The 16,314-nt window shown below is 37.6% G+C and overlaps 1 protein-coding gene across 1 annotated transcript in view; it reads right to left on the minus strand.

Annotated features, from left to right (window-relative positions):
- COG5 (component of oligomeric golgi complex 5) overlaps nt 1-16,314 on the minus strand; it is a 188,707-nt gene that overhangs the window by 161,986 nt on the left and 10,407 nt on the right. Inside the window, exon 6 of the mRNA XM_032193577.1 lies at nt 16,130-16,250. Within this exon, the coding sequence (XP_032049468.1) occupies nt 16,130-16,250 (121 nt within the window). The remainder of the gene's footprint in view (nt 1-16,129; nt 16,251-16,314) is intronic.

Consider the following 16,314-nt stretch of genomic DNA (forward strand, 5'->3'; position numbering starts at 1 on the left):
CAGGGTGGAAGAAATATTTTCTCATGTATTTATTTTATGCATTTGGTATCATCATTTCCTATGTTATAAAGAAATTCTCACACAGTAGAAAGAAATTCACTTGAAAAAAAAAAAAGATTTACAGTAAAATATCTGTGGAAGGTATTCAACCTAAAATTATTAAAACATATTTTATTTTTATAGTTTGAACTAACCAGATCCTTTGAATATATGCGTTATTATGTCCTCATTCTGACTGCTGACACTCGGCAGGCAGGCGGGCAAGCTGACGGCACAATGCTGTTGGCAAACAGCACGCCCTTGTTTCCTTCTCAAGCTGGGTTTTGGAAATATACATTTGGTTTCTGTTATCTTGCTATGATCTCTAACTTCCTACCCTATCTTGCAACAGTTTAACTTGCTGCCGCATCTGATAAACAAATCAGTGTCACTGCTGAAACAACATTACTGCTGGAAAATCTGTCACTCTGGCTATGTCAGACTGTTATTAGCAGAGCAATATTAGTGCAGCTTTTCTTACAACTATACTGGGATCCCTCACAATCTGTTGTGAGATTTTACTTCATGTTAAACTCAATTAGTAACGGGGAAAACGCACAATAACTGATGACAACCTACTGCGTTTTTGTATCGTGGTTTTCTTCCAAATCCTATTTCAAGATATTTTTCATAAATCCCTGTCACAAATAACCACAGAAGCGAGCAGAAGGGAAGTAGAAAAAAAAAAAAAGACAGCTTCCCACATCAGGAAATTATTTCAAGTATCAGTGCAACTTTGTGCATGGAGATGCATTTAACAGGCTGCTGACTGCAGGCATAAGAAAGGGGAAAGAAACATTATTTGAAGTGTATCATCATAAAAGAAGAGGAGAATGTGAGCAGTGCTGCTGGAAACTCCTTAACAGTAAGGAGAAAGATGTATTATTCTTGCTCTAGCAGCTAGTAAGTGAAACCTACCCTTGTATGAGAACTAACAAAACAAAACAAGTGAAAAGGATTTGTGGACAAAGAGGTCTTAACAAAAGGTAAGTGGTTCAGTAAGTGCAGCAGCAGCTTCCATGCACTAAATACCTAACACAAAAAAAAACACTCACGGAAAACTAATTTTTGTGTTTTGTCAAAATATCGCACACCCACACATATATGTAATGCACTACAGCTAAATTAAGAAGATTTAGTGTATGTACTTGTTGCTACTGTGATTGGTAAGTAAAGTATTCCATGAAAGACTTCTTGTCAGATACAACTGACTTTTCTGGAGTGTATTTGCATGTAACAAAAACAAGAGTGTTATTTGAATTATAAATTCATTTTCTGAACAGTTACCAAGCAAATGTCAAATGGTAAGAAATTTCCAAACAGAGTGAATCACTTCATTTCCTATATTGAAGCTGCAACAAATGATTAGGCTTAATAATTTTGACCACATGAGTTTTTATGCCCATAAATATCAAATTGAGCTATAAAAAAAAATAAAATAAAAAAATAAAACACACACATGATGACAAGTTAAAGGAGTCTTCAAAAAGATAAATGCATTCAGAGGTTTCTGACAAATCCTGCCTCGGTTGCACAGCCTACAATGCAGAAATCCAGAAATGGTTTAAATCAAGTGCAATGGAAATGGGAAACTTGATTCAGTCACCGAGACTTTGCTATGCCACAGCTGTGTTTCATTTAAAAATCTCAAGTTTCTACTACATCTATCTTTAGTTTGCAAGATAGGTCAGCTAAAAATTGGGGGAAATTTTTTGAATTATTTACAATCTGCCACAGAAACAGTGAGTTCCAACAATAATAGGATGTTCCTTCTTTTAATGAGGTTAGGTCTTCACATCTTTCCCTGAAGTGACATGAAGAACATGCTGTTCCTCAGCTGCAGAGGGGCCACGTTGAAGGTAACACTACAGGTAACCAGATTTGGTGCCTCTGGGCAATGAAGGTTGGCCCTGAATGGTGAACAAATAAAAAGACCATACTAATTTACTTTTCGAACCATAACAGAGTCCATTAAATATCTGATGAAACTATTTTAAGATTACAAGCATGAGGCAGGAAACAAGGTAAAACTACTCATGTGGAAACATGAGGAAGCTGTTTTCAAAGCTGCTTCCTATGTTCAAGGATTAAATCTTGCTCCACTCATTACCTTCTATTACATATAGCAACACCTTCACTGATCCTTAAGGCAAGGCAGGAATGACACTTAGAAGAATAATGGCTCCCATCCAGCACCTGAACACAGATCAGACTTCAGTCCTCTTTCATAGCTATTTGGTTAGTTGGTTTGTTAGGTTTTTGTTTGTTTGTTTTGGGTGTTGTTTTTTTTTTTAACCTGAACTTGCTCACACATTACATATCAACAGCTATATATCAACATTGGTTACTGTGTTTAGGATTTGAATAACCAGTATTTGCTTTTACTTGAGGAGTTACAACAAACCTGTGTACACATTCCCATTTTTCAATTATTACATACTTCTGAATTTGCCAGGCCTCATTTTCCAGTCCTTAGCTCTTGTCATTTCTTTCTCTGCTAATCAACAAGCCCTTCTGTGACCCTTTATTTTCTCCCCATGAATGCACCTTTACAGTCTTAATCTTCAAGAAAAAGAGGCCATTTAATCTCCTACTGTGACATGTATAATTGCATTTATTCACAGGTCTCCACAAAACTATGTGGTTTTTTCTGCATAGCACAGTTCCCCATACCAGTTGCTGAAGTACAGATTTGCCTGCTACAGCTGCATGAATGCTAGGACAGAAACAACATTAGAAAAGCAACCTCAGCATTTCACCTAATTTTAGTAGAGTATTTTCATATTTTTAAAAACAGATCATAAGGGTTTGGTTTGGTTTTAATAGACGTGTGTATATGAGTTGAATATATAAAATGTCCTGCCCACCCACATCTGCTTTTCCTCCAGTAATCTGCCATAATCTGAGGTTCATACCCAGTGCACACTATCACTACCTTACCTCTGCTCCTCTTTTCCAGATCTCCTAATAAAAAAATTTTTCTGCCAAGAATGTACAGCAACTGCGAAGTGAGGAAAAGTTGGCTTATTTAAATACTTAGGGGAACAATACCTTAAGTGATTTAAATCATCTAAATTACAGATATTACACATGAAATGAATATATAATGTGCCTACAGAATTTCTTTAATCAACTAAGCAATCAAATACTACAAATTTGTCTGAGCATACATATTTTCCATTAAAAAAATATTTGACTATCATTCATTCAACTTCATACCCTTGAAATCTCCTTTAAAATGAATTCAACTCCTCTACTATTTTTTTGTAACAGCTGTGTGTCTAACTGACTGATTTTAACAGAAATCCCCATTTCCCTTTCTGAATGCTGGACTTTGCCCTTCCCCATTCAATAAGAAGTTATAAACAAATGGCTCCAGGAAATTAGTACATTTGTCTAACATCCTCCTTACTTATTGCTGGAATATGAGGTACCTTTAATTTGTAGATGAACAAATTACCCTGCCTCTCTCCAAAAGTAAAGCAAGAGCATTTATTGAAAAATAAAATTCTAATATTCTGCCTCCTCCTATTCTCAATCATTATGAACATTCTGGATGCCTGTATAATGGTAAGATTATTCTATGATAGGTATCTTTCTGGTTTTTGCCAGCCGTGGATATTCCTGCAATATTTTAAACTTGTATCTATCCACATCATGCGTATCACTATGTTTACATATTCCTTTCCAGTTACAACTGTTGTCCTTGCTTTGTCACTACATTAGAAGAGGCCTGTAGCCAGCATTACTCTCTTTCTTGATCGCCAAAAAAAAAAAAAAACAGTATTTCACAGTCTAGTAAGTCTTGTCAATAAGCTTTCAACTTTCAAGTTTGTCTAAATACATTTGTCAAAAATATTGACCAGATCAACTGCATTAGAAAATTAACTCTTTTCAGAATTGAAACATTAAACACTGGATCTATTCTCAGTTTGTCCTCTGTGGCACAACTACTGATCTGGCAACAACTGGCTCCCAAATCCAGTAAGTTTATTTATAATAAGAGAATGCAGAATAACATTTTCCTTGTTGATTGTAATAATTCCTGTTTAGAAATTAGTGATGTTTTATTACAGGCCAGAAGAAAGGCTTAGTCTGGGCTCCCAACACCATCATCTCTTCTTCCACACATCTCAGAAACATATCTAGAAAACAATTATTCATTTTTTTCTGGCTTAATTCAGTGGATTGTGAAACTAACACCTTTGGGATTTTGTTATCTGTCTCTCTAATCTGTATGCATTTGCAGATGTAACATCTTATCGCGTTATCCTCAATGAAATTCTCCAGACAGGATTTTTGGCTAATAGCTACCACCATTATTTGATTTTTCCAGACAAACCAAATGCACACTTCTTTTCCTTGGTCAAGTTACTTGTCCTTTTCATCCCTTTCCATCCTCTCTAACACTATTTCTGAATCCAACTATTCAAAGGGAACAATCTCAGACACGATGTAATTTTTGAATTACATCGTGTAATGTTCTTCTTCGGTACAACCACCAGGTTACACAGTAATAAACTCTTCAGTCCCAGAAGAAAGAAAAAGATAAATATTATGAACTGCTTCTCAGTGTTATTTCCTTGACCACTAAGCAACAGATTTCACCATTTGCCATACATAAACAAAAGGAAGTGCACATCCTCTCTGCTATCCTCTGCCAAACTCCCCTAGAAAAAAATACGTAGGTGAATCTTCTCCATGCCATCCCAAGGGGAAGTGAATAGCTATCGAATTTGAACCACTGAGTTTGATCAGCTTAGAGATGATTCCTCTGGCTCTGGGAGAATTAGCCTGTGGCATACTCAAAAATTTACAAGATGCAAAAAGATAATCTTTCAGAGATTCACAGCTATCCTCTGTATGTCTTCCCTTCTCTCAGCCAAAAATCATTCTTTTAAACTTTTTTCTCATAATTATAATCATTCCTGTCCAAAAAGAATATCCTCTTTGGCAGGCCATTAAATCTCCCCCTCCTTCCTAAGTTCTTACCCACTATCACTTTTTTCCTGCTGGGATCCTTTGCATTGTTGGAAGCAAATAAATCACAGCCTGTCAGGCCCCAGATTTTACTTTGAACCTGTTGCAGCCTAAGGCAGGTACAAATATATAGCCCTACAACCAGAACTTCTGTATATAGATCATGACAGAGTTTCATAAGTCACTCATTATGGCAAACTTGAAGGATGTTTATGATCATTTAGAGGAAACTAGACACCAAATAAACCCACTGTTACATTTGGTTTTATTTTCTAGAACTATATGCAGAAAGGAAAGTGAAATTTCAAGAGAAACCAAGAAAAGGTATGGCTTTAAAAAAAAAAAAAAAGTGACACAGCAATGAAACAACAATGAAACTACCATAACAGAAACCAAACTTTTAAAAATTTGAGGTAGTCTAAATTCAAGCCCTATTTCAGGCTTATGATGAAAAATACAAATCCAATAGGATTTTTTTTTCTTGCATCAATTCAGACTTAGCCTTTTCTCTCATATGCCTAAAATTACTTAGTGGCTTCTCTTGAAAATGGTTAGAAAAAGAATGCATGCCAGAGATAAGGTAATACACAGCAACTATTTAGATAAAATGATTTGTCTAAAAAGATTTCAAAGCTAGGAATGTTAACCACAGCAAAACACAATTTGATGGTAAAAACTGCATATTTTGTCTCTCTTGTTCAAAGAGGATGAAGAAGTCTTATGCTATTAGGCTCCTATTAATGAAAAATTATACTGTTTTCCATGTCATTTTGGTAAATGCATAGTAATTCAGTATCTTAAAGCAAATAGATCGAATTAATGAACTTGATGCATACTATCAAGATTTTTCTTCCTTCATTTCAAAAGCCAACAAGAACAAATATCAGCAGAAGCTCCTTACCTTTGCATAAAAGGTAAAGATGGCATAAAATAAAATAAGATGCCATAGAACAAGATCGTTATGTTCACAATTGAAACAGAGAAAGAAATAAGCGGGTGGTATATCAACTACAGAAGAGCACAAGGACTCATTACACAAAATTTGGTTGTACAACATAATTCATGAAACAGTATGATTTCGCAGAAGCTTTAGTAGCTCTTCCTTTAATTTACAATAAATCAAATGGTGTCTTTGGCAAACATGAAGCCAGGAACGCCACTAAGAAAATAACAAGATCTTCTTAGTAAACAAAAGGAAGTTTTGTTAACAATAACTGTCCATAGCTATACGTGGCACTCCTTTCAATGAAAAGCCAGATCAATTAATAAAATCATAAACTTTCTTAAGATAGTAAATTGAAGCATTACAAATACGCTTTTTTCTTTATCAATGTATAAAATAGCCTCTTCAACCACTTCTGTTTTATGACTGTAAATTGAACGTTTCTATCAAGGTTCTGACATTAAAAATAAATAATTATTTTGTAATATATTGGACAATGCCAGCATGACAGTATCCATAAGAAACACAGTATCTGGTGTGCATATATGTGTGCATACATATATATACAGTCACAGAGTAATTATATACTTTATACTAAATGTATAGTCTAAGAGCATATATAGTGTATACACAAACACGCTATATATGCTCTCTATATATGCTCTCTATATACACTATATATGCTCTCTATATACACTACATATGCTCTCAGACTATTTAGTATATAATTAGTCTGTGATTAAATGCACTATTAACAATATACAGTTAATCAACAATATAACTAGAGCAACAAACCATCATTTTCACATTTTTACCAGAGATGCTATGGAAAAGCGGTTAAGACAGCATACTCTGTACATATTCCCATGTGTGATACTGGCTCTTTATACTCATATTTATGATGAATATCTCCTTTTTTTTTTTTTTAAATTCTTCATAAAGTTTGATTTTTATATAAAAGTTTTTTGTTGTTGTTTTGTTTTTGTTTTTGTTTTCCAAAAGCAAGTGCTCAGCTTCCAAACAGTTTTTAAGGTTTTTATATTATTTTTGTGTCTGCTTGACCTTCCCAACAGATAGCTTTTTTTTAGCCTGGAATACTACAAATACGACTTTATAAAGACACTTCTTGCAAAATCCTCCATCTTATGATAAGAAAGCCCCAGGCAAAAAAACACCCTCAGGGACAAAACGACAAAAAAAGGGACAACATGAAATTGAAGGACATGGAGATCACACGAAATTACAGAAAGGAATAGTATATTCGAGCCCAGGCAATTTCAGCAAAGATCTGGCAGTATTTCTACTAACATCACCAGGGATGGAAAAAAAATGTTTTAGCAAGATTTTTGCACTTACAGTGGATGCAGATACACCACCTAAAGCAGTGGCATTCAAAAATAATGCAGATGGCTCCGAGCCAGTAATAAAGTTCAGTCACTCTCAGCAGGACTAATTACCCCAGGCTAAGCATCATGCTAGCATGGCTGTGTAATTTCTATTAATCAAATCAGTTCAGCTACCCCTACAGAACAGTGCATTACGCTACAGACATGCTATACTGGATAGAGGACACTAGGTCCTGCACAAGGCAGTACGTTTTAATGCATCTAAATCCTTGAGCAAAAGTGCCATGAAAGCAACTTTTCCCTCCAGATCGATGTGCTTATTCTTATGAGAAACTGTGCACAGCGATATTAATACCAACAAATGTCTGCCCTGTGGAAAGGGCTCACTGACGTAATATTAACCAATCCTTCCTCACTTTAATTGGAATTTTGTTCAACCCAAGATCTGGCTCTGCAACCATGCACTCTAAATTTTTGCTTGGAATAGAGAAAAATTAAGTTAATCTCGGAATATGTAAGGGAAGAAGAAGGCAGTGAAAGATAGATACCATGGTATCTGTGGCAGGTGTCTAGCCAGCTTACCACTGCAAGGTTAGCAACAGTCGAGTACAGACGCATAATGTATTTAATGTTACCTCAAAAAATGCTGCAGTCAAAATGAAATCATTTTTGTACAACAGTATTTATTTAACCTGAAGGACAAGTATCCCAATCAGCCAACCTACAATCACTTCAGAGTAAGTCTCCTTCATGTTCTAGTCAGATTATTTATGTTTTGATATTAGCATCATAGAAACACAAGGTTGGAAAGGGCCTACAAGATCGTCTAATCCAACCATCCTCCTAGCATCAACACTACCCACTAAGCTATTAAATCGTATCTCGTAGCACCTCGTCCAGGCACCTCGTGAACACCACGAGGGACGGTGACTCCACCAGCTCCCCGAGCAGGCCGTTACAGTGCCTGACCACTCTTTGAGAGAAAAAGTTTTTCCTGTTATCTGATCTAAATCTCACCAGGTTCACCTTGTGGCCATTTCCTTGAGTCCTGTCTGGGAGAAGAGGCCGACCCCGAGCTCCCCACAGCTTCCTTTCAGGTAGCTGCAGAGAGCAATAAGGTCTGCCCTGAGCCTCCTCTGCTCCAGTCACAATAACCCCAGTGCCCTCAGCTGCTCCTCACAGGATTTGTGCTCCAGGCCCTTCACCAGTTTTGTTGCTCTTCTCTGGACATGCTCCAGGGCCTCCATGTCCTTCTTGTACTGAGGGGCCCAAAGCTGAACACAGCACTTGAGGTGCAGCCTCACCAGAGCAGAGCACAGGGGGACAATCTGCTCCTGGGAGGCCCTGCTCCTGCTGGCCTCACTATTTCTAATACAGGCCAGGACGCCACCGGCCTTCTTGGCCACCTGGGCACACTGCTGGCTCATGTTCAGCCGAGCATCGATCAACACTCCCAGGTCCTTTTCCTCTTCACAGTCTTCTAGCCACTCTGCCCCAAGCCTATAGCGTTGCATGGGTTATTGTGGCCGAAGTGCAGGACCCGGCACTTGGCCTTATGGAAACTCATCACATTCGCCTCAGCCCAGCAGTCCAGCCTGTCCAGATCCCTCTGACTGGCCACCCTTCCCTCAGGCAGATCAACACTACCTCCCAGCTTGGTGTCATGTTAAATTAACAAAACACCCTGTGGAAACAATATGCAGAGTGAATTACAACTTGCAACAGATATGGATAATTGGTATAAAACAAGTATGAACCCTTACTATTAAAATGAGTTAAGTTTTCAGTTAATTAGAGCTGTTGTTTCCTGAATACTGACTAGTGCTACTTAGTATTTTGATGAATACTGTGCATCATCATTCTCAGCTATTAAAAACCTAAAGGGTAAATTACCATCTTTCTTAAAAACAATAGGATCTCTGAGAGATGGATATCTTGCCTCCTGTCTTGGCAAAGGAAAAAAAAGTACAGATATGGCATTTACATTCACACAGTCAGTACCACCTTCCCTCTTGTGCTCACTGCACTCTCCAGGGAATTTTGACAGAACAGCTTTGGAGGGTCACTTTAGCAGCACTCAGTAACATGACGAGCTGTGTGAAGTTCACTTGACTGTCAGTTACACAGCGAGTAACCAGAACAGAAATAATTGTGCCAGAGGGGTAAGCTGAAGGTCTTTGAGGAGATTTATCCACTATTTCATCTGAAGGACTGATAAGAAGAAGATGAACTAATGTGACAGCCTGAATTTTTCAATTGCGGTGTCCCAAAATTTCAGGAGGTAACTGGGCAGTGTCTAACAAACCAACTCATGGGAAGCAAACTGAACATCAAGCAGTTCAATTAACCAAAACTTCACTATAATACTACCTCTATTAACGGAGGAGGGGAGGAGAGGGGAGGGAAAAGGAGGAGTAGCACCTCCGAGATGGCAGCAGGTCAGCTTACTCCTGCTGCTTTCAAAGCAAAAGCACCTCTATCTAAAGTATTGCTGACACATGTCTGTCTAAACTGCTTTTAGAAAACCTCCAAATACTGCTTCTGCCCATAATGATAATTTTGGGGCAGCTATGAAAACATCTCCCAGCATTTCAGATAAAAATGTTCTGTTTCATTTTAGGCCCATTACTTACTGTTTTGATCACAGGGGATGTGGAGAGCTATTTACTCCCTTCCCACCTGGAAAAACTCTGGTTTATCCGAAGAATGTTACTGTGCCTCTCAAACCCCTCTTCTCCAAACCAAAGAGCCACACATTTTCAGTTGCTCCACCTGCTGCCCATCCTCAAGACCTTCAGCCATCGCTATTGCTGTAATTAGGATTTTTTCCAATTAACCTATGCCTTCCTTGAATGAGGTGCCTTAGAGGAGGCTTGATTCTCCAGCTGAAACACGAATAAAAGGTTTCAAGTGCCTTGCACAAAACACCCTCCCTTATAAAGATCAGTATGAATTTTCATTGCCAGCAATGTCACACTGTTACAAAACAAATGAACAACTGGCTTGCACTCGATTTGTGAAGAACTATCAAGCCTTCATCTAAGCACAGGTCTCCCTGCAGAACTACTACCTACACAGTCATTTCTCAAATTTCTGCTGTTAATTACAAGTATTTATTGCTAGGACTTTGCACTTGTCTGGAAGAGAAATGAAAGCAATTCAACTAAGACATATCTCCAATTTGCTAAGAATATTCTTCATTCTAATCCTGTTTCCCAGCATACTTTCCATTCTTCTCTGCTTGATTAGTACTTGTAAATTTAATAAGGATATACCATATTACATCACTCAACTCATTAATGAAAACACAAGAACACATTTCAACAAAACCCCACTTGATGTATGTTCACTCGTGCAACAGTGAACAACTGCTGATGACTTTTCAGGTACAGTTTTCTCAAAACTTTTGCTTCTACTGCACAACATTTTCATCTGCATTATATTGCTGACCTTGCTAGTATGATGCAGTGTCAAGAGCCCCATTTAAATCAAACTACAGGGCAGTCATTGATTTCTCTAATCTGAAGACGTGCTATGCTGCCAAGGAAGAAAATGCAGTCGTTTAAACAAGATTCATGTGGTTTAGTATTTAACAGCATTTTTATATTCTAGACTCCTACATTTTATTTGTTCTAGAATTCCTTTGCTTATAGAACTTAAGTTCGAGTTGTCTACGTAAAATAGGAGCCGGTGAGTTGTATTTTCAATAAGGCAAACATTCCAGTCTTCTGGATTCTCATCTCTCTCTCCCAGGAGTTCTCCAAGATAATCACTAAGAATAATGAGATTACTCTGAAAAGCAGTTGGGATACATTAGGATGGACATACATAATATATTTTATATTTGCATTTAAAATATCTATATACACACATAAATATACATGCACACAAAGGACTATATATGCACAAACCCTCCTTTCTGCAGAATAGGCCCATGTTTAAACAGCTACACAGAAGAAAAAAAATAGACATGTTTAAAATACTTGGAAAGATTTTACTCTGTTTAATGACATAGGCATTTTCAAAGGCATGGAGAATAGTGACTATGTGCCATTATACAACGATGTTCTACGAGAACAAAATCTAGAATGACAATGAATTTTCACAGAGAAATTTCATTTTTCCCTCAATCAAGCATCACTTTGTGTTACTGTATGACACAAACTGGGTGTCAAGAGCCGTAAGACTATAGATAGCTTCACAATCTACAGTGGTGATCCCTTTCAGTGGAAACTCCAGGTTACTGCATGGAGCAGGAATACTAGAAAACCACACAAACATAGAAACTTCAATACTCAATAAGACAAGCTCCTACCAACACAGCACTCATCAAGGCAACCAAAGAGGTCATTTTCCTCCTCCCATTTCCTTTAATTTTGATTCTAACGAACTTACCAGCTGTACCCAGGCTTTTTCTTGTTTAAATGATACCATGACACATCTTATTTACCTTGGAAAGGTACTTTTTTATGTGAATTCTGTGAATTTCATGAGAATGTTTCAGGCCCAAGATCACAATCACGTTTCTACGGATGTCACTAGTTTCATGACGTACTTCAGAAGACAGTTACCACTACCTCCCTTATGCCAGCTACAAAAAAAGCTTTCCAGACATAGCCAAAGGACTTCCTTCAAACTATTTCACCCAATAATATGTATATCCTAATGTCAGTTTTCTCTATCCAGCCTACACTTCTTTACAAAAGTGAGCTCTATTTCTTTTTATTTCCTTCAAGTCTTCTGTTGTTGTTAAGACTAAATAACTGCAACGTGCAAGCTTTCCTAGACTCTTAGAAAGATCATGATACTTATCTAAGACTGTCTCCATTTTAGCTAGACCTTCATATCTGTCAATATTTTGCCTTCTTTGTACAATTACGTACCTTTAAATTGAGGTCAGAGTCTTACCTTCCCCCATCTTCTCCTCTCCTAAAATACTTGGAAGACAGTATTTCCCAGAGCAACTTCTATATTGAAGACACCCAATTAAATATTTCAATATCCCTTCCCCTTCATTTCATGGCTGCATAGCTTAGTCACAGACTTACTCTGAGTTTACCGGAGAGCAAAATTATGGCTGCTGCAAAAGCATGCCTCCAAGTTTTACATGCTCACAAGGTCATTCAAGCAAATAAATTCACTTGCTGTAAAATAAATTATAATGCAGCCATACACAGAGACTAGGGGTTTATTATAATTAGAAGTCTAAGCATTTGTATGAATAATGATGACATCAAGTTATAGTTATTGAACAAACAAAAGACATAAATCCTTTATTGTCCATAGCTAGCTCTGTAAATGATAAATGGAATTAACAACTTGTCCAGATATTCACAGTGCAACTACTAATTTTTTCATCTTCAACTGATCAGTTAGTGACAACTAGAGACGGTAATTTCTGTATATGCACATAGAAGACAGCGGATTTTTCAATACCTATAGAATTTCTTCTGTAAAAGAGAACTGTCTATAGCATACCATTTTCTTTTTCACATTCTATTGTTTAACCTTGCTTAGGAACATTTCTTTTTCACTTTATAAAACATCCATATAAAAGCATCACAAACAAGAGTAGTCAGGGCATGTAATCCACTGTATTACCCACTGAGTGACACCCGAATGTGTCATGTGCTTTACCTACCCATATGCTGCATCAGATTCTATAATATGAAGAAGAATAAACCAGAGAACCAGCTAATAGCTCGTTTAATGAACTATCACAGCTCTGCTTCTACTTTGATGGGGAACCCAACGAAGTGTGTTAGGAGGTGGATGAGCTGCAGAAGGTTTATATATATGCATATATACACGCACACACTATTTAATCTCCAAAAATTATATATTAAATTAAGTTTTTCTTCTTACTGTGTTGAAACAGAAAGTTAATTTCAAACAATATGAAAGTCTAACACAGAGGAATTTTAGGTCTACTTCAGCTCTAAGTAAATCTCTCAGTGAAAATATTACCAGTTGTTTTCAGAGTCAAGTTCCTAACATCACCAGCTGTTCTGCAGTTCTGCAGGCTACCAGCAACTTAACAAAATACCCAGGAAGAAAAAACCTTCTCGGTCAAAGCTAGTGTTTCTTATATGCTTATACGTAAACGGACACACACACAGGTTTCCTGCACACCATACACACACACAGAGTGTATCAGCATGTAAAAATAAATGTCCAGTATCCCAAGACCCCACTAAGAATAAGCTATAAGCATGTTATATTAGACTATAGAAAATGTAGAGCTTTCATAGAAAAATCATGCTGATGATGATTTCACAAAGCAGAAATTATATTGCACTAGAAGCATGACAAAAAGGTAACAAACAACAGGAAGATTTTTTCCCTGAATAGCAGCCAAAGGGATATTCAGAAACATCTGGCTGAAAACACAGATTTTTAGTAATATTGGCTGTGATCCCCAGTTCAAAAGCAAGCCTTCATGATGCAGGGCTCCCTAACCAACACCAGGCTTTCACGCTGCCCATCTCTACCACCTACTTACTACCATCAGATGTCGCAGTACTTCCTAAAACCCCCCAAAGCTTTCACATCCCACCACCAAATAACCAGTGTCTGTTCTCCATGCCTCCCACCCTCATGATGTTTACTTTCTGTTTAAAAGAAAAAGTAAACTTACTGTTTACTTTCCTCCCCTGTGAGCAGTCACCCCACTCCTAGCAAACCATCACCAAACAGGACAGACCCTGCTCTGACCTCTCTGCACTGCAGTGTTCCCATGCACCCAGGTGCTGGCCTTCGTGGCCATCTGGGAGGCAGGAAAACTTCAGAACAGGCAAGGTAGGAAAAACAGAGAAAAACAGAGAGCTGAAAGGTGAGGGAGGGATGCAGATAAAGAGGTAAGAGAGGAGAAAGGAAGAGACATCAGGAAGATGAGGAAGGGAGAAATGATAATAGACAAGGGATTTTACCTGGCTATACATTGTCCAGAATTAAATTAAGGACCACAAACCTTGGCTTCTCCCATGTATTGTAGGATGAAACTCAAGAGTGCTTCCTAAGGGGACACATTTCCCTTTAACAATAATAATTACTCAGACTTTCACAAGCTTCAGGAAAAAAAAAAAAAAAGTATTTGAAAACAAGAAACTCAAAAAAAATGTGGCACTTTAACAAAAGAAAGTGGAAGGTCTCCTTTTAAATGGTAGAAGAAAGAGGACGGAGGGTAATAAAAGGCTTTTTCTTTCTTTTAAAGAAATCCTAAAAACTACACAAGATAGCATAAATGTCTCATATTACCATTAAATTGAACTAATTATTTGAATAGGATCTAGCATTCAGATTAATCCCACAAGATTTGTAATTCAGGCAGTTAAAAGACAGCATTACTTATATATCCTCGTGATGAGAGGAGAGACCAAAAACAAGACAAAGTAGAAAAAAATATATACTAGCTTAGAACACTACAATTGATGCTCTGGTGCTTCAGCCAAACTGATAAACTAAATAAATATTTAAACTTCCCATTTGCAACATAGCATCTTCTAATTATAAGACTAAATCATTGTCTAATAATTTTTTGATTACACAGTATAAAAGGAGCAGTAGTGACAAATATGCACAATAAACCTCAGGATGATTCTGAATGTTTGATAGTTCAGCCCTCCCACAACCTATTTTTGGAAGCTGAAATTTGACTACCAAATTAAACCAAAGGAGAAACAACTGGCAAGATACCATATACAACAGTGATGACTGATCTCCAAGACTAATGGGATGTTCTTCGCTGCTTCCTGCAGCACCGCGTGGAAGTACCCAAGCTAGCTGAAGAACGAAAAACAGTCTAGCAACGTAACACGAGTGTCACGAGAAGTATTTTATCACTCTTTCTACAAGCCAGTAAAATCCAGGGTAAATTAGTCACTGCTGCAGCAGAATGCTTCCAGTATCTGAATTAGCCTAGGTATCTGTGTATCGTATCACATATGGTTTTCATAAAGGTCAAAGGGCCAATAAATTTCTTTTAAGACACAAGCTGTCGTTCAAATTATGCCTTATTGTACTTCAATGTCTTCCTAAAGCTAAATATACAATCTGTCGCCTCTGAAGGTATTTTATACAAACTGGAAAGGAAAAAAGACGCTGGTATGTAAGGAATAATGAGCGGCACTGGGAATGGGGGGATATGCTGACCAAGGATGGCGCCAGACCAGAGCCTGCCCTGAACAGAAGCCACCCTGCCTTGGGAGACAACAGATGATATCCTGTCCTGGGAGACAACAGCAGCCATGCTGCCCTGCAACAAAGAACCACCATTCTGAAGGAACGTTACGCATATGTGTTCAGAATTGTTTGGACTACCGTGGACAAAATGAAGATTGTACGAGTATAAGAACCCAGAGAAAGCTTTGAGCACGGCCCCTCCTTGGAAGCACCCAGCTTAGGCTGATATATGGGTACTATTAAATTCTCACTGTGTTAATAAAAAGGATGACTCTGAGCTGACTCCAGATGCCTGGGGAGATCCAGTCTCCATATGGGAAACAAGGGTTTCCCATAACAGAACAAACCAGTCAGAAATTAATTATCTGTAAAAATTGTTGCCCCCAAAAAAAAACTTCTCACAAAATTTTCATGATATTAAATACCTTTTATCTAGAGAAGTCATATGAAAAAACTGAAGATGCTGAATGAAGGTACCAAATTCAGAACAGTTCTGTCCACACCATTTCTCAACTCAACTCAGGAAACAGAACCACGGTAAAAAGTTTTAGAGGATTCTTTGTTTCTGAAGTCAAACACTATTGTAAGTTGTATGAGTGCAAGCTAAAAATGCCTCTAAAAGTAACTAAGAAGGACTCACCAAGTTCATTGAGACTCTGGGCAGCTTTTGTTATCTCCCTGCTTCCTCCTTGCAGTTGTCCTTGAAGTCTCTTACTGAGATGCAAGATGCGTATTATCCTCCGCAGCAAGTCACAGGCAGCCTGCAGAGAAATCCTAGCATTAGAGGATATTATCAGCTCATTACGATCACATAATTTTAGGCCT

This window comes from Aythya fuligula, chromosome 1 (assembly GCF_009819795.1).
Source record: "Aythya fuligula isolate bAytFul2 chromosome 1, bAytFul2.pri, whole genome shotgun sequence".
Lineage (NCBI taxonomy): Eukaryota > Metazoa > Chordata > Aves > Anseriformes > Anatidae > Aythya > Aythya fuligula.